The sequence below is a fragment of the Adelges cooleyi genome, unplaced genomic scaffold (assembly GCF_023614345.1).
Source record: "Adelges cooleyi isolate 19-005CV unplaced genomic scaffold, UGA_ACOO_1.1 ACOO_flye_CR_arks_rails_tigmint_CR_PRNA_29, whole genome shotgun sequence".
Taxonomy (NCBI): Eukaryota; Metazoa; Arthropoda; class Insecta; order Hemiptera; family Adelgidae; genus Adelges; species Adelges cooleyi.
This window is the reverse complement of record NW_026095959.1, coordinates 269,732-297,663: the sequence shown is the minus strand read 5'-3', so window position 1 is coordinate 297,663 and position 27,932 is coordinate 269,732. Positions and strand designations below refer to the sequence as shown.

General features: G+C 38.5%; 8 protein-coding genes across 8 annotated transcripts; 6 read left to right on the top strand and 2 right to left on the bottom strand.

Moving 5' to 3' along the window:
* Positions 1 to 73: 73 nt before the first annotated feature.
* On the bottom strand, positions 74 to 7,738 carry LOC126837786 (uncharacterized). Its single transcript, XM_050571736.1, has 3 exons — positions 7,391 to 7,738; positions 5,267 to 5,630; positions 74 to 488 (listed from the first exon to the last, which is right to left on the bottom strand). The coding sequence occupies exons 1-3, from the start codon at positions 7,698 to 7,700 to the stop codon at positions 95 to 97; spliced, it is 1,068 nt and encodes a 355-aa protein (XP_050427693.1). The 5' UTR covers positions 7,701 to 7,738; the 3' UTR covers positions 74 to 94.
* LOC126837709 (histone H3) lies at positions 651 to 1,136 on the top strand. Its single transcript, XM_050571656.1, has one exon. The coding sequence runs from the start codon at positions 682 to 684 to the stop codon at positions 1,090 to 1,092; it is 411 nt and encodes a 136-aa protein (XP_050427613.1). The 5' UTR covers positions 651 to 681; the 3' UTR covers positions 1,093 to 1,136.
* On the top strand, positions 3,268 to 3,950 carry LOC126837701 (histone H1-like). Its single transcript, XM_050571647.1, has one exon. The coding sequence runs from the start codon at positions 3,307 to 3,309 to the stop codon at positions 3,934 to 3,936; it is 630 nt and encodes a 209-aa protein (XP_050427604.1). The 5' UTR covers positions 3,268 to 3,306; the 3' UTR covers positions 3,937 to 3,950.
* On the top strand, positions 6,028 to 6,697 carry LOC126837746 (histone H2A). The gene has a single exon (XM_050571693.1). The coding sequence runs from the start codon at positions 6,070 to 6,072 to the stop codon at positions 6,445 to 6,447; it is 378 nt and encodes a 125-aa protein (XP_050427650.1). The 5' UTR covers positions 6,028 to 6,069; the 3' UTR covers positions 6,448 to 6,697.
* A 206-nt stretch (positions 7,739 to 7,944) lies between the features above and the next one.
* LOC126837708 (histone H3) lies at positions 7,945 to 8,430 on the top strand. Its single transcript, XM_050571655.1, has one exon. It carries the CDS (start codon positions 7,976 to 7,978, stop codon positions 8,384 to 8,386), a length of 411 nt encoding a protein of 136 aa, XP_050427612.1. The 5' UTR covers positions 7,945 to 7,975; the 3' UTR covers positions 8,387 to 8,430.
* Positions 8,431 to 10,561: 2,131 nt separating this feature from the next.
* Positions 10,562 to 11,262, top strand: LOC126837702 (histone H1-like). The gene has a single exon (XM_050571648.1). It carries the CDS (start codon positions 10,601 to 10,603, stop codon positions 11,228 to 11,230), a length of 630 nt encoding a protein of 209 aa, XP_050427605.1. The 5' UTR covers positions 10,562 to 10,600; the 3' UTR covers positions 11,231 to 11,262.
* Positions 11,263 to 12,541: 1,279 nt separating this feature from the next.
* On the bottom strand, positions 12,542 to 12,919 carry LOC126837785 (histone H2B). Its single transcript, XM_050571735.1, has one exon. The coding sequence runs from the start codon at positions 12,917 to 12,919 to the stop codon at positions 12,542 to 12,544; it is 378 nt and encodes a 125-aa protein (XP_050427692.1).
* Positions 12,920 to 13,321: 402 nt separating this feature from the next.
* On the top strand, positions 13,322 to 13,666 carry LOC126837784 (histone H2A-like). Its single transcript, XM_050571734.1, has one exon. It carries the CDS (start codon positions 13,364 to 13,366, stop codon positions 13,664 to 13,666), a length of 303 nt encoding a protein of 100 aa, XP_050427691.1. The 5' UTR covers positions 13,322 to 13,363.
* The last annotated feature ends 14,266 nt before the right edge of the window (positions 13,667 to 27,932 follow it).

Here is a 27,932-nt window from a genome sequence, read left to right as displayed (position 1 = left end):
TAACCGACAATTGTAAATAATATAAAATGGTGGCCCTGAAAAGGGCCGTTTTAAAGAACAGTAGGTAGGGTGCAAAGCGAACGGTCGTCGGGAATTAACCCCCGAATCCGTACAGAGTGCGGCCTTGGCGTTTCAGAGCGTAGACCACGTCCATGGCGGTGACGGTCTTCCTCTTGGCGTGCTCGGTGTAGGTGACGGCGTCGCGGATTACGTTTTCCAGGAACACCTTCAACACTCCGCGGGTCTCTTCGTAGATCAGGCCGGAGATACGTTTGACACCACCGCGGCGGGCTAACCGACGGATGGCCGGCTTGGTGATTCCTTGGATGTTGTCCCGCAGCACTTTACGATGACGTTTGGCGCCTCCTTTTCCCAAACCTTTTCCTCCTTTGCCGCGTCCGGTCATTGTTGCTGATTGTCGTTCGGAGAGCTGCGTCGGACTGATGAAACAAGTCGAATGATGCCCGGACAACGTTTTCGCGTCGTATTTATGTAATCGGGCCGTCGCGCGGACCAATCACGGCGCGGTATCGCGCGAACCCCCTCTGTTTCGGCAGGCCGTTCCGTCGACCAATGAGAACTCGCGCCTACTATCCGAATTTGTATATAACCAGCTCGTTCGGTGTGCGGAGACACATTCGACCGTTTCGAGTTTTTACACACAGTCTACGATCTACCGACATGGCCCGTACCAAGCAAACCGCCCGCAAATCTACCGGAGGCAAGGCTCCCAGGAAGCAGTTGGCCACCAAAGCCGCCCGCAAGAGCGCACCGGCGACCGGAGGAGTGAAGAAACCCCATCGTTACCGTCCCGGTACCGTGGCTCTCCGTGAAATCCGTCGTTACCAGAAGAGCACCGAGCTGTTGATCCGCAAATTGCCGTTCCAACGCTTGGTCCGCGAGATCGCCCAAGACTTCAAGACCGACTTGCGTTTCCAGAGCTCGGCCGTCATGGCTCTGCAAGAAGCCAGCGAAGCGTACTTGGTCGGTCTGTTCGAAGACACCAACTTGTGCGCTATCCACGCCAAGCGCGTTACCATCATGCCCAAGGACATCCAGTTGGCTCGCCGTATTCGCGGAGAACGTGCTTAATCGTCTCAATACACTACAAATCCTCTTTAAAACGGCCCTTTTCAGGGCCACTACATGCGTTACAATTATTTCTTTATAGACCTTACAGCGGGCGCCGCGCTGTTGGTAAAATGAATACAACAGTTTTGTACTTAATAGTTTTATTATTATCGACGGTGGTGGGTACCCCCCCGAGAATGTTGTTACTTACATTTTTAAATTAATGTTGAAAATTCCCAACGACCCGTTTTTATTGAAGTATTATTTATATTCAAAAAAAAAGCGGGTAAAAGAATAGGCGGTAGACACGGCGGTGGCGATGGACGACGAACGGGTCGGTGTAGCGTTAGGCACAGTGTGAAACGTATTTTTGGCGCGCGCGGGAAGTAGTCGGCGGCGGCGGCCGCGTTATAGTCGATATGAGTTTGTTAGGTTGTAGAACGCGGTGTGTAAAGGAATTATTATTTTCTATCCGGTTTGTCCGACGGGAGGGATGGACGCGTTACTAAAAAAAAAAAAATAAAAAACCCCGTAGATTGTGGCGCGTCGTTTAAAACTATGTTATCTGAAAGTAGGTAGATACGGGCTCCGCACGTTTCGGCGGCACTGAATTTAAAACACACGGAGAGAGTGACGATATCAATAGGTTCTGATAAGTTTGTGAAAACTGAAAACTAAATAATAATATATCACTTGCTAATGTGAAATGGCCATTGTTGAGCTGGCGTTTGTATTTTGTGTATCGAATAGCCTATGTACAATTGATTATAAAAGTCAAATTTTTTTTTGAAATTTTGGGAAAATATGAAAAAACCCGTTTAATAAAATGTCCAAAACAAACAGTTGTTACCTGTAAATTGCAATTTTTTTTTGTAAAAAAATATTTTCCCAACCACGTTTAAAATGAAAAAGTAAAGTAGGTTCGGCACTCAAATGTGAGTAAACGAAAAGTTTTGGACTATTTCTGGAGTAAAAAAAAAAGAACATGACGATTTTATTCATAAAATAAATTTTGTACTTCTAATTTTACAATAATAAATTAGCATTTTCGTTTAATAAAATGAGAAATAATCGTTTCCGACTTTAATATTTTAAAATACAATATGTAATACCTATGTGAAAACCGTTATGTTGATAATACGTTTTTATTCGACAAACGGTCCAATATTACATGCCTCATGGCAATTACTGCAGACGATAACTTTTGGAAATGGGCCTACACATAAAGTATATGTTTATCAGGTAAAAAATGGGTTATGGAAATTTATTTCAAGACAAAATAAACCAAAACGTTATCATAAAACTTAAAAATAATAACACCGATATTAATTTTATGAAACGTAATCGGTTTTGTAAACGGGCTACTCGTTGTTCATACATTGTGCTGCCTCGACGATCACGGGCGAGTCTAGATATTTAACAATACTACTATTGAGCAAACGTAATAAATCAGTCTTGGACTTTCGAAAATGTATAAAATAAATTTAAACAAATGTAAAGACGTCTTAATCGCGACGGTTTACTCGTTCGAATCGGTTAACGATTTAATTAAAATAGAGTTAAACGTTTGGCAGTCTTTTTTTTAATAGAAATCGGGACGGCTTTAATAGCCGAATAGGTAATATATTTTTACAATGACAATTAAAATTGTTTTTACTATTTTCGGTGTAATCTTAAGTCGATTCGGTCGGTGTTGCCGCCGTCAAAATATCGCATAGAGTTTTGATGATAACTACGCGACACGTAAAACTACTAACGACCCAAATTCGACACCGCCCCCTTCGGTCTCTTCATACCGCAGACTCTTAGAGCCTACGCGATAATTTTTCAATACACGTGCAGATTGCGAATCGAAAAGATTTTTTAGTTTAACTCGAAATTAACGAGTCCTAATCGACCTCGAAAGAGGTGTATCGTTGAATAGTCGGACTGGTCGGAACAACCTCCTGCGGCACGTCGGCCGTCGATTTAAAGTGAAAATTCGACCGACCGACGGCTTTGCTATAACGTTGGCTTTAAGGAGAACGAGATTTGTCGCCGTTACGTGATTTTCGAGTGGAAAAAACGAGATGAAACGGAACGGGATCACGTCAAAACGGAAAATTCGATTCCGTAAACGTTTACTAGTCGGTATGGCGGCGAGTATATAGACGGCGTGATGGCCAAACGCGGGTTATACACACCGTTCCTGTTCGTTTTACCAGAGTACCAGAGTCTATTTCAAACCGCTTCACCATGACCGACACCGCAGTCGCCGCCCCAGCACCAGCCGCCTCGTCGCCGGCCCAGGCCAAGTCGCCGAAAAAGAAGTCCGCCGCTCCCAAGGCGAAGAAAGCCGCACCGGCCCATCCTACCACGGCCGTGATGGTGATCGCAGCCGTCAAGGAACTGAAGGAGAAAAAAGGATCGTCGTTGCCGGCTATCAAGAAATACTTGGCCGCCAACTACAAAGTGGACGCTGCCAAGCTGGCGCCTTTCATCCGCAAATTCCTTAAGTCGGCCGTCGCCAGCGGCAAGCTGGTCCAGACCAAGGGCAACGGAGCGTCGGGCCATTTCAAATTGGCCGCGGAAGTCAAAAAAGAGAAGAAGGTAGCGCCGAAAAAGAAGCCGATCGCCAAGAAAGCGGCGGTGTCCAAGGCGCCCGGAGCGGCCAAGAAGAGGAAGAGCACCGGTGCCAAGAAACCGAAATCCGGCGAGCCCGCCGCCAAGAAGGTGAAAAAGGTAGCCGCAGCGCCTAAACCCAAAGCCGCGAAACCGAAAAAGTCTCCGGCCAAGGCTAAGAAAGCGCCGGCCACCAAAGCCAAGGCACCCAAGGCGAAGAAGGTGGCAGTCAAGAAGACGGCAGCGCCCAAAAAGAAGGCGTAATTTGTTAAAAACACTCTCTCTAAACCCTTAAAACGGTCCTTTTCAGGACCACCAAATATTTATAAAATACTAATATACACACAATAAACGTGTGTCGGTCACCGGCGGTGTCTCGTACCGATATTTAATATTTTATAGATTATAGTAATACAAACTACGGTAAGTAACAGTGGTTGAAATGGAATGAAAACGTTAAAGCGACTACAATACGGGTAAATACGTTTGTTATTGTATATTTAGGAAAATGATGTCCTACAGATACAAACTTAGAATAAATCCGTAGTTTATCAACTGTTAGTTGGTATTACCCATAGAATATAAATAAAATAGAATTATGACAATCGTATTTTAAACAGATTGAAAGGGCAGGGGTGACGCTTTACCCGACGCCTTTAGAACGGACGAGCGGGAAAAATTAATAATAATAAAAATACCAACTATAAAAAAATACTTGGCTATCGCAGATAACAACATTTAATTGATTTGACAATACATAGGACTGTCTGGCCAGTCCTAAACCCTAATTGACTTATAATTACAAGTATGGCTGTATGCCCATAAGTAAACAAAGAAAAACAAAACTTTAAATATACCAAAATAACAATAATTATAAAATATTACAAATTGATCTGACTGATTAAAAACGGAAAATAACAACAGACGCGGCCGCTGTGCGTTAAACGGCACACGCGAGAGATAGATAACAGGACAAAAACAAAAAATAAAAACAAATGAGCGGAATGAACGACCCACGTCGTTGGCCGCGGGAAATTATAATGTAATTCAAAATTGATCTATTTCTCAGACCATTCGGTACAAGTCCCGGGCCCTAATAATATAATATATACGCGAATGCAATAATATTATACTCTGCCAGTAAACTGTGTCGTTATGAAATTAACTCGAGTGAGCAGATCACTGTTGTATTTTATTTTAGTTAATAAAGCTGTTATATACATATATGGCTAATTTAAGTGTTATCTATAGCTAATATTGTTTTCTAATTTGTGTAGTGAATTTATATTTTTAGTAACATAATGTGAACAAATTCGCTGAATGCACAAATAAAATACACGTCGTAGTACTAACCAACGACAAACATAATATAATAATGATACAAATGAAGATAACACATACGGCGGTCGTCGACATTGTCCATAAAAAATAAAAAACCCCAGATATTAATAACTTAAATAGGATACACTACGAAGAATAATAATAATATATTATAACGTGTATCAGAATAATAATTTGGTGGCCCTGAAAAGGGCCGTTTTAAGTGGATATAGCGCGCGACTAACATCGAAATGCTTATTTGGAACTGGTGTACTTGGTCACGGCCTTGGTGCCTTCACTGACGGCGTGCTTGGCCAATTCACCGGGCAACAGTAGACGGACTGCGGTCTGGATCTCCCGGCTGGTGATGGTCGAACGCTTGTTGTAGTGGGCCAGACGGCTGGATTCGGCGGCGATGCGTTCGAAAATGTCGTTGACGAAGCTGTTCATGATGCTCATCGCCTTGGAGGAAACGCCGGTGTCGGGGTGCACTTGTTTCAACACCTTGTAGATGTAAATACCGTACGATTCTTTCCTCTTCGGCTTGCGCTTCTTGTCGGACTTGGTGATGTTTTTCTGCGCCTTGCCGGACTTCTTCATGGCCTTGCCTGCGGATTTACCTCCTGGTGCCATAGTAACTGCGGTCGTACACGGTTTGCGGGTCGTCGAAATAGTTAGCCGGTAGCTGGTGGACGAATGATGGTTCGAAAATCGTTTACGCTCATATTTATTACGCGTCGCGACTTGGTTTATCGAGTACGATTTGTAAGAGTCGACGAAAAAACGACGAGTAAGATTAACACTTTGTGTTTAAAGGCGAACCCTACGATTTGCCGTTTTTTCATCGTCAACGTCCATGCATCGAAGAAAAACACGACGAGTGTAAACAACACTTTGCACTGAACGTTTATATTTACAAAGTGTGGTTTTTCGTCGTCGTCATTTTCAAACGTAGGCCAACATACAGACGCATTTACGTCGTATAAGTGTATAAATACCGATTTTAGCCTGTTCCGATCATCAGTATCGTCTGGATTTTCTCTCGTTTCACTACACGACAATCTACAATCAAGCATCATGAGCGGACGCGGCAAAGGAGGAAAAGCAAAGAGCGGCAAATCGAAGACCCGGTCGTCCCGTGCCGGACTCCAGTTCCCGGTCGGTCGTATCCATCGTCTGTTGAGGAAGGGCAACTACGCCGAGCGCGTCGGTGCCGGCGCTCCCGTGTACCTGGCCGCCGTCATGGAGTACTTGGCCGCTGAAGTGTTGGAATTGGCCGGTAACGCCGCCCGTGACAACAAGAAGACCCGTATCATCCCTAGACATTTACAGTTGGCCATCAGGAACGACGAGGAGTTGAACAAACTGTTGTCCGGCGTCACCATTGCCCAAGGTGGTGTGCTGCCCAACATCCAAGCCGTCCTTTTGCCCAAGAAGACCGAAAAGAAAGCTTAAGAACGCGTCGTCGCCGTATTTATACATATTAAAACGGCCCTTTTCAGGGCCACCAATATTAACTATTTTTACAACACTCTTGTTGTTTTCGGCATAGATGATGTGTGGCGTTGTGCTAAATATCGTTGTATTATTTTGTCAAGCCTTAGCAAATATTTGTAGCTTAGAATTTCAGCAAATCTACTTTAATTTTTTCTTTAGGTCAATAACAATTTATAAAATATGACTATAACTCGAACTGGAAATAATATTTAAGTGTAATATAAATAAATAATTTTTTTTTTTTTTCCAACATTCCAGTTTGCTATTTAGCTACATCAGCCGGCACTACAATGATAACGTCATTGGTTAATATCGAAATATTGTCATCGATATTAATAGATATTATAGATTTAGATCAATATTATATTATTGTGATAGTAAATTAGTACTATATCATATATGTCTATTTCGCCAATGGGCTATAATTATAAAAACCGTATATTACCCACGTGCGATTCTACTACTTGTATAATATACAAATATACAATTAGTATGTTATATTTTTTATATTAAATTATACGTTTAGTTTGTTTTATTGTTTTATGTCAACTAACATGTATGTTACAAAGAACATAATAGTCTGTATGTACCATAAAAAATATTAGTTTGAACAATTACAAATGTATACCGTTAAAAAACTACTCGTGTAGTTATTTATATTATTATAATGGCAATACGCTACAACGTTTTGTCAGTTTTTACAATATATATATACTTGATAAAATTAACTATTATTATGCACCTCCAGTCTCATAACTTAGAATACTCATTAAATATACTCGACTGCATTAAATGACATAAACGTTAACCGACAATTGTAAATAATATAAAATGGTGGCCCTGAAAAGGGCCGTTTTAAAGAACAGTAGGTAGGGTGCAAAGCGAACGGTCGTCGGGAATTAACCCCCGAATCCGTACAGAGTGCGGCCTTGGCGTTTCAGAGCGTAGACCACGTCCATGGCGGTGACGGTCTTCCTCTTGGCGTGCTCGGTGTAGGTGACGGCGTCGCGGATTACGTTTTCCAGGAACACCTTCAACACTCCGCGGGTCTCTTCGTAGATCAGGCCGGAGATACGTTTGACACCACCGCGGCGGGCTAACCGACGGATGGCCGGCTTGGTGATTCCTTGGATGTTGTCCCGCAGCACTTTACGATGACGTTTGGCGCCTCCTTTTCCCAAACCTTTTCCTCCTTTGCCGCGTCCGGTCATTGTTGCTGATTGTCGTTCGGAGAGCTGCGTCGGACTGATGAAACAAGTCGAATGATGCCCGGACAACGTTTTCGCGTCGTATTTATGTAATCGGGCCGTCGCGCGGACCAATCACGGCGCGGTATCGCGCGAACCCCCTCTGTTTCGGCAGGCCGTTCCGTCGACCAATGAGAACTCGCGCCTACTATCCGAATTTGTATATAACCAGCTCGTTCGGTGTGCGGAGACACATTCGACCGTTTCGAGTTTTTACACACAGTCTACGATCTACCGACATGGCCCGTACCAAGCAAACCGCCCGCAAATCTACCGGAGGCAAGGCTCCCAGGAAGCAGTTGGCCACCAAAGCCGCCCGCAAGAGCGCACCGGCGACCGGAGGAGTGAAGAAACCCCATCGTTACCGTCCCGGTACCGTGGCTCTCCGTGAAATCCGTCGTTACCAGAAGAGCACCGAGCTGTTGATCCGCAAATTGCCGTTCCAACGCTTGGTCCGCGAGATCGCCCAAGACTTCAAGACCGACTTGCGTTTCCAGAGCTCGGCCGTCATGGCTCTGCAAGAAGCCAGCGAAGCGTACTTGGTCGGTCTGTTCGAAGACACCAACTTGTGCGCTATCCACGCCAAGCGCGTTACCATCATGCCCAAGGACATCCAGTTGGCTCGCCGTATTCGCGGAGAACGTGCTTAATCGTCTCAATACACTACAAATCCTCTTTAAAACGGCCCTTTTCAGGGCCACTACATGCGTTACAATTATTTCTTTATAGACCTTACAGCGGGCGCCGCGCTGTTGGTAAAATGAATACAACAGTTTTGTACTTAATAGTTTTATTATTATCGACGGTGGTGGGTACCCCCCCGAGAATGTTGTTACTTACATTTTTAAATTAATGTTGAAAATTCCCAACGACCCGTTTTTATTGAAGTATTATTTATATTCAAAAAAAAAGCGGGTAAAAGAATAGGCGGTAGACACGGCGGTGGCGATGGACGACGAACGGGTCGGTGTAGCGTTAGGCACAGTGTGAAACGTATTTTTGGCGCGCGCGGGAAGTAGTCGGCGGCGGCGGCCGCGTTATAGTCGATATGAGTTTGTTAGGTTGTAGAACGCGGTGTGTAAAGGAATTATTATTTTCTATCCGGTTTGTCCGACGGGAGGGATGGACGCGTTACTAAAAAAAAAAAAATAAAAAACCCCGTAGATTGTGGCGCGTCGTTTAAAACTATGTTATCTGAAAGTAGGTAGATACGGGCTCCGCACGTTTCGGCGGCACTGAATTTAAAACACACGGAGAGAGTGACGATATCAATAGGTTCTGATAAGTTTGTGAAAACTGAAAACTAAATAATAATATATCACTTGCTAATGTGAAATGGCCATTGTTGAGCTGGCGTTTGTATTTTGTGTATCGAATAGCCTATGTACAATTGATTATAAAAGTCAAATTTTTTTTTGAAATTTTGGGAAAATATGAAAAAACCCGTTTAATAAAATGTCCAAAACAAACAGTTGTTACCTGTAAATTGCAATTTTTTTTTGTAAAAAAATATTTTCCCAACCACGTTTAAAATGAAAAAGTAAAGTAGGTTCGGCACTCAAATGTGAGTAAACGAAAAGTTTTGGACTATTTCTGGAGTAAAAAAAAAAGAACATGACGATTTTATTCATAAAATAAATTTTGTACTTCTAATTTTACAATAATAAATTAGCATTTTCGTTTAATAAAATGAGAAATAATCGTTTCCGACTTTAATATTTTAAAATACAATATGTAATACCTATGTGAAAACCGTTATGTTGATAATACGTTTTTATTCGACAAACGGTCCAATATTACATGCCTCATGGCAATTACTGCAGACGATAACTTTTGGAAATGGGCCTACACATAAAGTATATGTTTATCAGGTAAAAAATGGGTTATGGAAATTTATTTCAAGACAAAATAAACCAAAACGTTATCATAAAACTTAAAAATAATAACACCGATATTAATTTTATGAAACGTAATCGGTTTTGTAAACGGGCTACTCGTTGTTCATACATTGTGCTGCCTCGACGATCACGGGCGAGTCTAGATATTTAACAATACTACTATTGAGCAAACGTAATAAATCAGTCTTGGACTTTCGAAAATGTATAAAATAAATTTAAACAAATGTAAAGACGTCTTAATCGCGACGGTTTACTCGTTCGAATCGGTTAACGATTTAATTAAAATAGAGTTAAGCGTTTGGCAGTCTTTTTTTTAATAGAAATCGGGACGGCTTTAATAGCCGAATAGGTAATATATTTTTACAATGACAATTAAAATTGTTTTTACTATTTTCGGTGTAATCTTAAGTCGATTCGGTCGGTGTTGCCGCCGTCAAAATATCGCATAGAGTTTTGATGATAACTACGCGACACGTAAAACTACTAACGACCCAAATTCGACACCGCCCCCTTCGGTCTCTTCATACCGCAGACTCTTAGAGCCTACGCGATAATTTTTCAATACACGTGCAGATTGCGAATCGAAAAGATTTTTTAGTTTAACTCGAAATTAACGAGTCCTAATCGACCTCGAAAGAGGTGTATCGTTGAATAGTCGGACTGGTCGGAACAACCTCCTGCGGCACGTCGGCCGTCGATTTAAAGTGAAAATTCGACCGACCGACGGCTTTGCTATAACGTTGGCTTTAAGGAGAACGAGATTTGTCGCCGTTACGTGATTTTCGAGTGGAAAAAACGAGATGAAACGGAACGGGATCACGTCAAAACGGAAAATTCGATTCCGTAAACGTTTACTAGTCGGTATGGCGGCGAGTATATAGACGGCGTGATGGCCAAACGCGGGTTATACACACCGTTCCTGTTCGTTTTACCAGAGTACCAGAGTCTATTTCAAACCGCTTCACCATGACCGACACCGCAGTCGCCGCCCCAGCACCAGCCGCCTCGTCGCCGGCCCAGGCCAAGTCGCCGAAAAAGAAGTCCGCCGCTCCCAAGGCGAAGAAAGCCGCACCGGCCCATCCTACCACGGCCGTGATGGTGATCGCAGCCGTCAAGGAACTGAAGGAGAAAAAAGGATCGTCGTTGCCGGCTATCAAGAAATACTTGGCCGCCAACTACAAAGTGGACGCAGCCAAGCTGGCGCCTTTCATCCGCAAATTCCTTAAGTCGGCCGTCGCCAGCGGCAAGCTGGTCCAGACCAAGGGCAACGGAGCGTCGGGCCATTTCAAATTGGCCGCGGAAGTCAAAAAAGAGAAGAAGGTAGCGCCGAAAAAGAAGCCGATCGCCAAGAAAGCGGCGGTGTCCAAGGCGCCCGGAGCGGCCAAGAAGAGGAAGAGCACCGGTGCCAAGAAACCGAAATCCGGCGAGCCCGCCGCCAAGAAGGTGAAAAAGGTAGCCGCAGCGCCTAAACCCAAAGCCGCGAAACCGAAAAAGTCTCCGGCCAAGGCTAAGAAAGCGCCGGCCACCAAAGCCAAGGCACCCAAGGCGAAGAAGGTGGCAGTCAAGAAGACGGCAGCGCCCAAAAAGAAGGCGTAATTTGTTAAAAACACTCTCTCTAAACCCTTAAAACGGTCCTTTTCAGGACCACCAAATATTTATAAAATACTAATATACACACAATAAACGTGTGTCGGTCACCGGCGGTGTCTCGTACCGATATTTAATATTTTATAGATTATAGTAATACAAACTACGGTAAGTAACAGTGGTTGAAATGGAATGAAAACGTTAAAGCGACTACAATACGGGTAAATACGTTTGTTATTGTATATTTAGGAAAATGATGTCCTACAGATACAAACTTAGAATAAATCCGTAGTTTATCAACTGTTAGTTGGTATTACCCATAGAATATAAATAAAATAGAATTATGACAATCGTATTTTAAACAGATTGAAAGGGCAGGGGTGACGCTTTACCCGACGCCTTTAGAACGGACGAGCGGGAAAAATTAATAATAATAAAAATACCAACTATAAAAAAATACTTGGCTATCGCAGATAACAACATTTAATTGATTTGACAATACATAGGACTGTCTGGCCAGTCCTAAACCCTAATTGACTTATAATTACAAGTATGGCTGTATGCCCATAAGTAAACAAAGAAAAACAAAACTTTAAATATACCAAAATAACAATAATTATAAAATATTACAAATTGATCTGACTGATTAAAAACGGAAAATAACAACAGACGCGGCCGCTGTGCGTTAAACGGCACACGCGAGAGATAGATAACAGGACAAAAACAAAAAATAAAAACAAATGAGCGGAATGAACGACCCACGTCGTTGGCCGCGGGAAATTATAATGTAATTCAAAATTGATCTATTTCTCAGACCATTCGGTACAAGTCCCGGGCCCTAATAATATAATATATACGCGAATGCAATAATATTATACTCTGCCAGTAAACTGTGTCGTTATGAAATTAACTCGAGTGAGCAGATCACTGTTGTATTTTATTTTAGTTAATAAAGCTGTTATATACATATATGGCTAATTTAAGTGTTATCTATAGCTAATATTGTTTTCTAATTTGTGTAGTGAATTTATATTTTTAGTAACATAATGTGAACAAATTCGCTGAATGCACAAATAAAATACACGTCGTAGTACTAACCAACGACAAACATAATATAATAATGATACAAATGAAGATAACACATACGGCGGTCGTCGACATTGTCCATAAAAAATAAAAAACCCCAGATATTAATAACTTAAATAGGATACACTACGAAGAATAATAATAATATATTATAACGTGTATCAGAATAATAATTTGGTGGCCCTGAAAAGGGCCGTTTTAAGTGGATATAGCGCGCGACTAACATCGAAATGCTTATTTGGAACTGGTGTACTTGGTCACGGCCTTGGTGCCTTCACTGACGGCGTGCTTGGCCAATTCACCGGGCAACAGTAGACGGACTGCGGTCTGGATCTCCCGGCTGGTGATGGTCGAACGCTTGTTGTAGTGGGCCAGACGGCTGGATTCGGCGGCGATGCGTTCGAAAATGTCGTTGACGAAGCTGTTCATGATGCTCATCGCCTTGGAGGAAACGCCGGTGTCGGGGTGCACTTGTTTCAACACCTTGTAGATGTAAATACCGTACGATTCTTTCCTCTTCGGCTTGCGCTTCTTGTCGGACTTGGTGATGTTTTTCTGCGCCTTGCCGGACTTCTTCATGGCCTTGCCTGCGGATTTACCTCCTGGTGCCATAGTAACTGCGGTCGTACACGGTTTGCGGGTCGTCGAAATAGTTAGCCGGTAGCTGGTGGACGAATGATGGTTCGAAAATCGTTTACGCTCATATTTATTACGCGTCGCGACTTGGTTTATCGAGTACGATTTGTAAGAGTCGACGAAAAAACGACGAGTAAGATTAACACTTTGTGTTTAAAGGCGAACCCTACGATTTGCCGTTTTTTCATCGTCAACGTCCATGCATCGAAGAAAAACACGACGAGTATAAACAACACTTTGCACTGAACGTTTATATTTACAAAGTGTGGTTTTTCGTCGTCGTCATTTTCAAACGTAGGCCAACATACAGACGCATTTACGTCGTATAAGTGTATAAATACCGATTTTAGCCTGTTCCGATCATCAGTATCGTCTGGATTTTCTCTCGTTTCACTACACGACAATCTACAATCAAGCATCATGAGCGGACGCGGCAAAGGAGGAAAAGCAAAGAGCGGCAAATCGAAGACCCGGTCGTCCCGTGCCGGACTCCAGTTCCCGGTCGGTCGTATCCATCGTCTGTTGAGGAAGGGCAACTACGCCGAGCGCGTCGGTGCCGGCGCTCCCGTGTACCTGGCCGCCGTCATGGAGTACTTGGCCGCTGAAGTGTTGGAATTGGCCGGTAACGCCGCCCGTGACAACAAGAAGACCCGTATCATCCCCAGACATTTACAGTTGGCCATCAGGAACGACGAGGAGTTGAACAAACTGTTTTCGACCTAGCTCAAAATTTTCAACAAACTGAATTTTATTCCAACAAATACCTCACTAATATGGCTCTACTGTGGCTTAAAAGATTCACAAATGTCTCAGCTTGCCTTTTAACCTATACACGTGTGTTGATTGTACATATATTTGTGTATAGGAAGAAAAACCTAGGTTTACCCAAGGTATGTCAAACACAAAAACACACTAAAACCTACATAATTAACATTTCTGCACTAAATACGCTCAAACCTAGACCAAACTCAAGAGAATTTTGTCAGCATTCAGAATATATGGTCAAATTGCAGATTGAGTGATTCAAAAGGTCAAAATGTTGAAGAAACCAAAATTTCGACCTAGCTCAAAATTTTCAACAAACTGAATTTTATTCCAACAAATACCTCACTAATATGGCTCTACTGTGGCTTAAAAGATTCACAAATGTCTCAGCTTGCCTTTTAACCTATACACGTGTGTTGATTATACATATAATTGTGTATAGGAAGAAAAACCTAGGTTTACCCAAGGTATGTCAAACACAAAAACACACTAAAACCTACATAAATTCTACATTTCTGCACTAAATACGCTCAAACCTAGACCAAACTCAAGAGAATTTTGTCAGCATTCAAAATATACGGTCAAATTGCCGATTTGAGTGATTCAAATGGTCGAAATGTTGAAGAAACCAAAATTTCGACCTAGCTCAAAATTTTCAACAAACTGAATTTTATTCCAACAAATACCTCACTAATATGGCTCTACTGTGGCTTAATGATTCACAAATGTCTCAGCTTGCCTTTTAACCTATACACGTGTGTTGATTGTACATATATTTGTGTATAGTAAGAAAAACCTAAGTTTACCCAAGGTATGTCCAACACAAAAACACACTAAAACCTACATAAATTCTACATTTCTGCACTAAATACGCTCAAACCTAGACCAAACTCAAGAGAATTTTGTCAGCATTCAGAATATATGGTCAAATTGCCGATGTGAGTGATTCAAAAGGTCGAAATGTTGAAGAAACCAAAATTTCGACCTAGCTCAAAATTTTCAACAAACTGAATTTTATTCCAACAAATACCTCACTAATATGGCTCTACTGTGGCTTAAAAGATTCACAAATGTCTCAGCTTGCCTTTTAACCTATACACGTGTGTTGATTGTACATATATTTGTGTATAGGAAGAAAAACCTAGGTTTACCCAAGGTATGTCCAACACAAAAACACACTAAAACCCAACATAATTCTACATTTCTGCACTAAATACGCTCAAACCTAGACCAAACTCAAGAGAATTTTGTCAGCATTCAGAATATATGGTCAAATTGCCGATTTGAGTGATTCAAATGGTCGAAATGTTGAAGAAACCAAAATTTCGACCTAGCTCAAAATTTTCAACAAACTGAATTTTATTCCAACAAATACCTCACTAATATGGCTCTACTGTGGCTTAAAAGATTCACAAATGTCTCAGCTTGCCTTTTAACCTATACACGTGTGTTGATTGTACATATATTTGTGTATAGGAAGAAAAACCTAGGTTTACCCAAGGTATGTCCAACACAAAAACACACTAAAACCTACATAAATTCTACATTTCTGCACTAAATACGCTCAAACCTAGACCAAACTCAAGAGAATTTTTGTCAGCATTCAGAATATATGGTCAAATTGCCGATTTGAGTGATTCAAATGGTCAAATGTTGAAGAAACCAAAATTTCGACCTAGCTCAAAATTTTCAACAAACTGAATTTTATTCCAACAAATACCTCACTAATATGGCTCTACTGTGGCTTAAAAGATTCACAAATGTCTCAGCTTGCCTTTTAACCTATACACGTGTGTTGATTGTACATATATTTGTGTATAGGAAGAAAAACCTAGGTTTACCCAAGGTATGTCCAACACAAAAACACACTAAAACCTACATAAATTCTACATTTCTGCACTAAATACGCTCAAACCTAGACCAAACTCAAGAGAATTTTGTCAGCATTCAGAATATATGGTCAAATTGCCGATTTGAGTGATTCAAATGGTCGAAATGTTGAAGAAACCAAAATTTCGACCTAGCTCAAAATTTTCAACAAACTGAATTTTATTCCAACAAATACCTCACTAATATGGCTCTACTGTGGCTTAAAAGATTCACAAATGTCTCAGCTTGCCTTTTAACCTATACACGTGTGTTGATTGTACATATATTTGTGTATAGGAAGAAAAACCTAGGTTTACCCAAGGTATGTCCAACACAAAAACACACTAAAACCTACATAAATTCTACATTTCTGCACTAAATACGCTCAAACCTAGACCAAACTCAAGAGAATTTTGTCAGCATTCAGAATATATGGTCAAATTGCCGATTTGAGTGATTCAAATGGTCGAAATGTTGAAGAAACCAAAATTTCGACCTAGCTCAAAATTTTCAACAAACTGAATTTTATTCCAACAAATACCTCACTAATATGGCTCTACTGTGGCTTAAAAGATTCACAAATGTCTCAGCTTGCCTTTTAACCTATACACGTGTGTTGATTGTACATATATTTGTGTATAGGAAGAAAAACCTAGGTTTACCCAAGGTATGTCCAACACAAAAACACACTAAAACCTACATAAATTCTACATTTCTGCACTAAATACGCTCAAACCTAGACCAAACTCAAGAGAATTTTGTCAGCATTCAGAATATATGGTCAAATTGCCGATTTGAGTGATTCAAATGGTCGAAATGTTGAAGAAACCAAAATTTCGACCTAGCTCAAAATTTTCAACAAACTGAATTTTATTCCAACAAATACCTCACTAATATGGCTCTACTGTGGCTTAAAAGATTCACAAATGTCTCAGCTTGCCTTTTAACCTATACACGTGTGTTGATTGTACATATATTTGTGTATAGGAAGAAAAACCTAGGTTTACCCAAGGTATGTCCAACACAAAAACACACTAAAACCTACATAAATTCTACATTTCTGCACTAAATACGCTCAAACCTAGACCAAACTCAAGAGAATTTTGTCAGCATTCAGAATATATGGTCAAATTGCCGATTTGAGTGATTCAAATGGTCGAAATGTTGAAGAAACCAAAATTTCGACCTAGCTCAAAATTTTCAACAAACTGAATTTTATTCCAACAAATACCTCACTAATATGGCTCTACTGTGGCTTAAAAGATTCACAAATGTCTCAGCTTGCCTTTTAACCTATACACGTGTGTTGATTGTACATATATTTGTGTATAGGAAGAAAAACCTAGGTTTACCCAAGGTATGTCCAACACAAAAACACACTAAAACCTACATAAATTCTACATTTCTGCACTAAATACGCTCAAACCTAGACCAAACTCAAGAGAATTTTGTCAGCATTCAGAATATATGGTCAAATTGCCGATTTGAGTGATTCAAATGGTCGAAATGTTGAAGAAACCAAAATTTCGACCTAGCTCAAAATTTTCAACAAACTGAATTTTATTCCAACAAATACCTCACTAATATGGCTCTACTGTGGCTTAAAAGATTCACAAATGTCTCAGCTTGCCTTTTAACCTATACACGTGTGTTGATTGTACATATATTTGTGTATAGGAAGAAAAACCTAGGTTTACCCAAGGTATGTCCAACACAAAAACACACTAAAACCTACATAAATTCTACATTTCTGCACTAAATACGCTCAAACCTAGACCAAACTCAAGAGAATTTTGTCAGCATTCAGAATATATGGTCAAATTGCCGATTTGAGTGATTCAAATGGTCGAAATGTTGAAGAAACCAAAATTTCGACCTAGCTCAAAATTTTCAACAAACTGAATTTTATTCCAACAAATACCTCACTAATATGGCTCTACTGTGGCTTAAAAGATTCACAAATGTCTCAGCTTGCCTTTTAACCTATACACGTGTGTTGATTGTACATATATTTGTGTATAGGAAGAAAAACCTAGGTTTACCCAAGGTATGTCCAACACAAAAACACACTAAAACCTACATAAATTCTACATTTCTGCACTAAATACGCTCAAACCTAGACCAAACTCAAGAGAATTTTGTCAGCATTCAGAATATATGGTCAAATTGCCGATTTGAGTGATTCAAATGGTCGAAATGTTGAAGAAACCAAAATTTCGACCTAGCTCAAAATTTTCAACAAACTGAATTTTATTCCAACAAATACCTCACTAATATGGCTCTACTGTGGCTTAAAAGATTCACAAATGTCTCAGCTTGCCTTTTAACCTATACACGTGTGTTGATTGTACATATATTTGTGTATAGGAAGAAAAACCTAGGTTTACCCAAGGTATGTCCAACACAAAAACACACTAAAACCTACATAAATTCTACATTTCTGCACTAAATACGCTCAAACCTAGACCAAACTCAAGAGAATTTTGTCAGCATTCAGAATATATGGTCAAATTGCCGATTTGAGTGATTCAAATGGTCGAAATGTTGAAGAAACCAAAATTTCGACCTAGCTCAAAATTTTCAACAAACTGAATTTTATTCCAACAAATACCTCACTAATATGGCTCTACTGTGGCTTAAATGATTCACAAATGTCTCAGCTTGCCTTTTAACCTATACACGTGTGTTGATTGTACATATATTTGTGTATAGGAAGAAAAACCTAGGTTTACCCAAGGTATGTCCAACACAAAAACACACTAAAACCTACATAAATTCTACATTTCTGCACTAAATACGCTCAAACCTAGACCAAACTCAAGAGAATTTTGTCAGCATTCAGAATATATGGTCAAATTGCCGATTTGAGTGATTCAAATGGTCGAAATGTTGAAGAAACCAAAATTTCGACCTAGCTCAAAATTTTCAACAAACTGAATTTTATTCCAACAAATACCTCACTAATATGGCTCTACTGTGGCTTAAAAGATTCACAAATGTCTCAGCTTGCCTTTTAACCTATACACGTGTGTTGATTGTACATATATTTGTGTATAGGAAGAAAAACCTAGGTTTACCCAAGGTATGTCAACACAAAAACACACTAAAACCTACATAAATTCTACATTTCTGCACTAAATACGCTCAAACCTAGACCAAACTCAAGAGAATTTTGTCAGCATTCAGAATATATGGTCAAATTGCCGATGTGAGTGATTCAAATGGTCGAAATGTTGAAGAAACCAAAATTTCGACCTAGCTCAAAATTTTCAACAAACTGAATTTTATTCCAACAAATACCTCACTAATATGGCTCTACTGTGGCTTAAATGATTCACAAATGTCTCAGCTTGCCTTTTAACCTATACACGTGTGTTGATTGTACATATATTTGTGTATAGGAAGAAAAACCTAGGTTTACCCAAGGTATGTCCAACACAAAAACACACTAAAACCTACATAAATTCTACATTTCTGCACTAAATACGCTCAAACCTAGACCAAACTCAAGAGAATTTTGTCAGCATTCAGAATATATGGTCAAATTGCCGATTTGAGTGATTCAAATGGTCGAAATGTTGAAGAAACCAAAATTTCGACCTAGCTCAAAATTTTCAACAAACTGAATTTTATTCCAACAAATACCTCACTAATATGGCTCTACTGTGGCTTAAAAGATTCACAAATGTCTCAGCTTGCCTTTTAACCTATACACGTGTGTTGATTGTACATATATTTGTGTATAGGAAGAAAAACCTAGGTTTACCCAAGGTATGTCCAACACAAAAACACACTAAAACCTACATAAATTCTACATTTCTGCACTAAATACGCTCAAACCTAGACCAAACTCAAGAGAATTTTGTCAGCATTCAGAATATATGGTCAAATTGCCGATTTGAGTGATTCAAATGGTCGAAATGTTGAAGAAACCAAAATTTCGACCTAGCTCAAAATTTTCAACAAACTGAATTTTATTCCAACAAATACCTCACTAATATGGCTCTACTGTGGCTTAAAAGATTCACAAATGTCTCAGCTTGCCTTTTAACCTATACACGTGTGTTGATTGTACATATATTTGTGTATAGGAAGAAAAACCTAGGTTTACCCAAGGTATGTCCAACACAAAAACACACTAAAACCTACATAAATTCTACATTTCTGCACTAAATACGCTCAAACCTAGACCAAACTCAAGAGAATTTTGTCAGCATTCAGAATATATGGTCAAATTGCCGATTTGAGTGATTCAAATGGTCGAAATGTTGAAGAAACCAAAATTTCGACCTAGCTCAAAATTTTCAACAAACTGAATTTTATTCCAACAAATACCTCACTAATATGGCTCTACTGTGGCTTAAAAGATTCACAAATGTCTCAGCTTGCCTTTTAACCTATACACGTGTGTTGATTGTACATATATTTGTGTATAGGAAGAAAAACCTAGGTTTACCCAAGGTATGTCCAACACAAAAACACACTAAAACCTACATAAATTCTACATTTCTGCACTAAATACGCTCAAACCTAGACCAAACTCAAGAGAATTTTGTCAGCATTCAGAATATATGGTCAAATTGCCGATGTGAGTGATTCAAATGGTCGAAATGTTGAAGAAACCAAAATTTCGACCTAGCTCAAAATTTTCAACAAACTGAATTTTATTCCAACAAATACCTCACTAATATGGCTCTACTGTGGCTTAAAAGATTCACAAATGTCTCAGCTTGCCTTTTAACCTATACACGTGTGTTGATTGTACATATATTTGTGTATAGGAAGAAAAACCTAGGTTTACCCAAGGTATGTCCAACACAAAAACACACTAAAACCTACATAAATTCTACATTTCTGCACTAAATACGCTCAAACCTAGACCAAACTCAAGAGAATTTTGTCAGCATTCAGAATATATGGTCAAATTGCCGATTTGAGTGATTCAAATGGTCGAAATGTTGAAGAAACCAAAATTTCGACCTAGCTCAAAATTTTCAACAAACTGAATTTTATTCCAACAAATACCTCACTAATATGGCTCTACTGTGGCTTAAAAGATTCACAAATGTCTCAGCTTGCCTTTTAACCTATACACGTGTGTTGATTGTACATATATTTGTGTATAGGAAGAAAAACCTAGGTTTACCCAAGGTATGTCCAACACAAAAACACACTAAAACCTACATAAATTCTACATTTCTGCACTAAATACGCTCAAACCTAGACCAAACTCAAGAGAATTTTGTCAGCATTCAGAATATATGGTCAAATTGCCGATTTGAGTGATTCAAATGGTCGAAATGTTGAAGAAACCAAAATTTCGACCTAGCTCAAAATTTTCAACAAACTGAATTTTATTCCAACAAATACCTCACTAATATGGCTCTACTGTGGCTTAAAAGATTCACAAATGTCTCAGCTTGCCTTTTAACCTATACACGTGTGTTGATTGTACATATATTTGTGTATAGGAAGAAAAACCTAGGTTTACCCAAGGTATGTCCAACACAAAAACACACTAAAACCTACATAAATTCTACATTTCTGCACTAAATACGCTCAAACCTAGACCAAACTCAAGAGAATTTTGTCAGCATTCAGAATATATGGTCAAATTGCCGATTTGAGTGATTCAAATGGTCGAAATGTTGAAGAAACCAAAATTTCGACCTAGCTCAAAATTTTCAACAAACTGAATTTTATTCCAACAAATACCTCACTAATATGGCTCTACTGTGGCTTAAAAGATTCACAAATGTCTCAGCTTGCCTTTTAACCTATACACGTGTGTTGATTGTACATATATTTGTGTATAGGAAGAAAAACCTAGGTTTACCCAAGGTATGTCCAACACAAAAACACACTAAAACCTACATAAATTCTACATTTCTGCACTAAATACGCTCAAACCTAGACCAAACTCAAGAGAATTTTGTCAGCATTCAGAATATATGGTCAAATTGCCGATTTGAGTGATTCAAATGGTCGAAATGTTGAAGAAACCAAAATTTCGACCTAGCTCAAAATTTTCAACAAACTGAATTTTATTCCAACAAATACCTCACTAATATGGCTCTACTGTGGCTTAAAAGATTCACAAATGTCTCAGCTTGCCTTTTAACCTATACACGTGTGTTGATTGTACATATATTTGTGTATAGGAAGAAAAACCTAGGTTTACCCAAGGTATGTCCAACACAAAAACACACTAAAACCTACATAAATTCTACATTTCTGCACTAAATACGCTCAAACCTAGACCAAACTCAAGAGAATTTTGTCAGCATTCAGAATATATGGTCAAATTGCCGATTTGAGTGATTCAAATGGTCGAAATGTTGAAGAAACCAAAATTTCGACCTAGCTCAAAATTTTCAACAAACTGAATTTTATTCCAACAAATACCTCACTAATATGGCTCTACTGTGGCTTAAATGATTCACAAATGTCTCAGCTTGCCTTTTAACCTATACACGTGTGTTGATTGTACATATATTTGTGTATAGGAAGAAAAACCTAGGTTTACCCAAGGTATGTCCAACACAAAAACACACTAAAACCTACATAAATTCTACATTTCTGCACTAAATACGCTCAAACCTAGACCAAACTCAAGAGAATTTTGTCAGCATTCAGAATATATGGTCAAATTGCCGATTTGAGTGATTCAAATGGTCGAAATGTTGAAGAAACCAAAATTTCGACCTAGCTCAAAATTTTCAACAAACTGAATTTTATTCCAACAAATACCTCACTAATATGGCTCTACTGTGGCTTAAAAGATTCACAAATGTCTCAGCTTGCCTTTTAACCTATACACGTGTGTTGATTGTACATATATTTGTGTATAGGAAGAAAAACCTAGGTTTACCCAAGGTATGTCCAACACAAAAACACACTAAAACCTACATAAATTCTACATTTCTGCACTAAATACGCTCAAACCTAGACCAAACTCAAGAGAATTTTGTCAGCATTCAGAATATATGGTCAAATTGCCGATTTGAGTGATTCAAATGGTCGAAATGTTGAAGAAACCAAAATTTCGACCTAGCTCAAAATTTTCAACAAACTGAATTTTATTCCAACAAATACCTCACTAATATGGCTCTACTGTGGCTTAAAAGATTCACAAATGTCTCAGCTTGCCTTTTAACCTATACACGTGTGTTGATTGTACATATATTTGTGTATAGGAAGAAAAACCTAGGTTTACCCAAGGTATGTCCAACACAAAAACACACTAAAACCTACATAAATTCTACATTTCTGCACTAAATACGCTCAAACCTAGACCAAACTCAAGAGAATTTTGTCAGCATTCAGAATATATGGTCAAATTGCCGATGTGAGTGATTCAAATGGTCGAAATGTTGAAGAAACCAAAATTTCGACCTAGCTCAAAATTTTCAACAAACTGAATTTTATTCCAACAAATACCTCACTAATATGGCTCTACTGTGGCTTAAAAGATTCACAAATGTCTCAGCTTGCCTTTTAACCTATACACGTGTGTTGATTGTACATATATTTGTGTATAGGAAGAAAAACCTAGGTTTACCCAAGGTATGTCCAACACAAAAACACACTAAAACCTACATAAATTCTACATTTCTGCACTAAATACGCTCAAACCTAGACCAAACTCAAGAGAATTTTGTCAGCATTCAGAATATATGGTCAAATTGCCGATTTGAGTGATTCAAATGGTCGAAATGTTGAAGAAACCAAAATTTCGACCTAGCTCAAAATTTTCAACAAACTGAATTTTATTCCAACAAATACCTCACTAATATGGCTCTACTGTGGCTTAAAAGATTCACAAATGTCTCAGCTTGCCTTTTAACCTATACACGTGTGTTGATTGTACATATATTTGTGTATAGGAAGAAAAACCTAGGTTTACCCAAGGTATGTCCAACACAAAAACACACTAAAACCTACATAAATTCTACATTTCTGCACTAAATACGCTCAAACCTAGACCAAACTCAAGAGAATTTTGTCAGCATTCAGAATATATGGTCAAATTGCCGATGTGAGTGATTCAAATGGTCGAAATGTTGAAGAAACCAAAATTTCGACCTAGCTCAAAATTTTCAACAAACTGAATTTGGTCGAAATGTTGAAGAAACCAAAATTTCGACCTAGCTCAAAATTTTCAACAAACTGAATTTTATTCCAACAAATACCTCACTAATATGGCTCTACTGTGGCTTAAAAGATTCACAAATGTCTCAGCTTGCCTTTTAACCTATACACGTGTGTTGATTGTACATATATTGTGTATAGGAAGAAAAACCTAGGTTTACCCAAGGTATGTCAAACACAAAAACACACTAAAACCTACATAAATTCTACATTTCTGCACTAAATACGCTCAAACCTAGACCAAACTCAAGAGAATTTTGTCAGCATTCAGAATATATGGTCAAATTGCCGATGTGAGTGATTCAAAAGGTCGAAATGTTGAAGAAACCAAAATTTCGACCTAGCTCAAAATTTTCAACAAACTGAATTTTATTCCAACAAATACCTCACTAATATGGCTCTTGTGGCTTAAAAGATTCACAAATGTCTCAGCTTGCCTTTTAACCTATACACGTGTGTTGATTGTACATATATTTGTGTATAGGAAGAAAAACCTAGGTTTACCCAAGGTATGTCAAACACAAAAACACACTAAAACCTACATAAATTCTACATTTCTGCACTAAATACGCTCAAACCTAGACCAAACTCAAGAGAATTTTGTCAGCATTCAGAATATATGGTCAAATTGCCGATGTGAGTGATTCAAAAGGTCGAAATGTTGAAGAAACCAAAATTTCGACCTAGCTCAAAATTTTCAACAAACTGAATTTTATTCCAACAAATACCTCACTAATATGGCTCTACTGTGGCTTAAAAGATTCACAAATGTCTCAGCTTGCCTTTTAACCTATACACGTGTGTTGATTGTACATATATTTGTGTATAGGAAGAAAAACCTAGGTTTACCCAAGGTATGTCAAACACAAAAACACACTAAAACCTACATAAATTCTACATTTCTGCACTAAATACGCTCAAACCTAGACCAAACTCAAGAGAATTTTGTCAGCATTCAGAATATATGGTCAAATTGCCGATGTGAGTGATTCAAAGGTCGAAATGTTGAAGAAACCAAAATTTCGACCTAGCTCAAAATTTTCAACAAACTGAATTTTATTCCAACAAATACCTCACTAATATGGCTCTACTGTGGCTTAAAAGATTCACAAATGTCTCAGCTTGCCTTTTAACCTATACACGTGTGTTGATTGTACATATATTTGTGTATAGGAAGAAAAACCTAGGTTTACCCAAGGTATGTCAAACACAAAAACACACTAAAACCTACATAAATTCTACATTTCTGCACTAAATACGCTCAAACCTAGACCAAACTCAAGAGAATTTTGTCAGCATTCAGAATATATGGTCAAATTGCCGATGTGAGTGATTCAAAGGTCGAAATGTTGAAGAAACCAAAATTTCGACCTAGCTCAAAATTTTCAACAAACTGAATTTTATTCCAACAAATACCTCACTAATATGGCTCTACTGTGGCTTAAAAGATTCACAAATGTCTCAGCTTGCCTTTTAACCTATACACGTGTGTTGATTGTACATATATTTGTGTATAGGAAGAAAAACCTAGGTTTACCCAAGGTATGTCAAACACAAAAACACACTAAAACCTACATAAATTCTACATTTCTGCACTAAATACGCTCAAACCTAGACCAAACTCAAGAGAATTTTGTCAGCATTCAGAATATATGGTCAAATTGCCGATGTGAGTGATTCAAAAGGTCGAAATGTTGAAGAAACCAAAATTTCGACCTAGCTCAAAATTTTCAACAAACTGAATTTTATTCCAACAAATACCTCACTAATATGGCTCTACTGTGGCTTAAAAGATTCACAAATGTCTCAGCTTGCCTTTTAACCTATACACGTGTGTTGATTGTACATATATTTGTGTATAGGAAGAAAAACCTAGGTTTACCCAAGGTATGTCAAACACAAAAACACACTAAAACCTACATAAATTCTACATTTCTGCACTAAATACGCTCAAACCTAGACCAAACTCAAGAGAATTTTGTCAGCATTCAGAATATATGGTCAAATTGCCGATGTGAGTGATTCAAAAGGTCGAAATGTTGAAGAAACCAAAATTTCGACCTAGCTCAAAATTTTCAACAAACTGAATTTTATTCCAACAAATACCTCACTAATATGGCTCTACTGTGGCTTAAAAGATTCACAAATGTCTCAGCTTGCCTTTTAACCTATACACGTGTGTTGATTGTACATATATTTGTGTATAGGAAGAAAAACCTAGGTTTACCCAAGGTATGTCAAACACAAAAACACACTAAAACCTACATAAATTCTACATTTCTGCACTAAATACGCTCAAACCTAGACCAAACTCAAGAGAATTTTGTCAGCATTCAGAATATATGGTCAAATTGCCGATGTGAGTGATTCAAAAGGTCGAAATGTTGAAGAAACCAAAATTTCGACCTAGCTCAAAATTTTCAACAAACTGAATTTTATTCCAACAAATACCTCACTAATATGGCTCTACTGTGGCTTAAAAGATTCACAAATGTCTCAGCTTGCCTTTTAACCTATACACGTGTGTTGATTGTACATATATTTGTGTATAGGAAGAAAAACCTAGGTTTACCCAAGGTATGTCAAACACAAAAACACACTAAAACCTACATAAATTCTACATTTCTGCACTAAATACGCTCAAACCTAGACCAAACTCAAGAGAATTTTGTCAGCATTCAGAATATATGGTCAAATTGCCGATGTGAGTGATTCAAAAGGTCGAAATGTTGAAGAAACCAAAATTTCGACCTAGCTCAAAATTTTCAACAAACTGAATTTTATTCCAACAAATACCTCACTAATATGGCTCTACTGTGGCTTAAAAGATTCACAAATGTCTCAGCTTGCCTTTTAACCTATACACGTGTGTTGATTGTACATATATTTGTGTATAGGAAGAAAAACCTAGGTTTACCCAAGGTATGTCAAACACAAAAACACACTAAAACCTACATAAATTCTACATTTCTGCACTAAATACGCTCAAACCTAGACCAAACTCAAGAGAATTTTGTCAGCATTCAGAATATATGGTCAAATTGCCGATGTGAGTGATTCAAAGGTCGAAATGTTGAAGAAACCAAAATTTCGACCTAGCTCAAAATTTTCAACAAACTGAATTTTATTCCAACAAATACCTCACTAATATGGCTCTACTGTGGCTTAAAAGATTCACAAATGTCTCAGCTTGCCTTTTAACCTATACACGTGTGTTGATTGTACATATATTTGTGTATAGGAAGAAAAACCTAGGTTTACCCAAGGTATGTCCAACACAAAAACACACTAAAACCTACATAAATTCTACATTTCTGCACTAAATACGCTCAAACCTAGACCAAACTCAAGAGAATTTTGTCAGCATTCAGAATATATGGTCAAATTGCCGATGTGAGTGATTCAAAAGGTCGAAATGTTGAAGAAACCAAAATTTCGACCTAGCTCAAAATTTTCAACAAACTGAATTTTATTCCAACAAATACCTCACTAATATGGCTCTACTGTGGCTTAAAAGATTCACAAATGTCTCAGCTTGCCTTTTAACCTATACACGTGTGTTGATTGTACATATATTTGTGTATAGGAAGAAAAACCTAGGTTTACCCAAGGTATGTCAAACACAAAAACACACTAAAACCTACATAAATTCTACATTTCTGCACTAAATACGCTCAAACCTAGACCAAACTCAAGAGAATTTTGTCAGCATTCAGATATATGGTCAAATTGCCGATTTGAGTGATTCAAATGGTCGAAATGTTGAAGAAACCAAAATTTCGACCTAGCTCAAAATTTTCAACAAACTGAATTTTATTCCAACAAATACCTCACTAATATGGCTCTACTGTGGCTTAAAAGATTCACAAATGTCTCAGCTTGCCTTTTAACCTATACACGTGTGTTGATTGTACATATATTTGTGTATAGGAAGAAAAACCTAGGTTTACCCAAGGTATGTCCAACACAAAAACACACTAAAACCTACATAAATTCTACATTTCTGCACTAAATACGCTCAAACCTAGACCAAACTCAAGAGAATTTTGTCAGCATTCAGAATATATGGTCAAATTGCCGATGTGAGTGATTCAAATGGTCGAAATGTTGAAGAAACCAAAATTTCGACCTAGCTCAAAATTTTCAACAAACTGAATTTTATTCCAACAAATACCTCACTAATATGGCTCTACTGTGGCTTAAA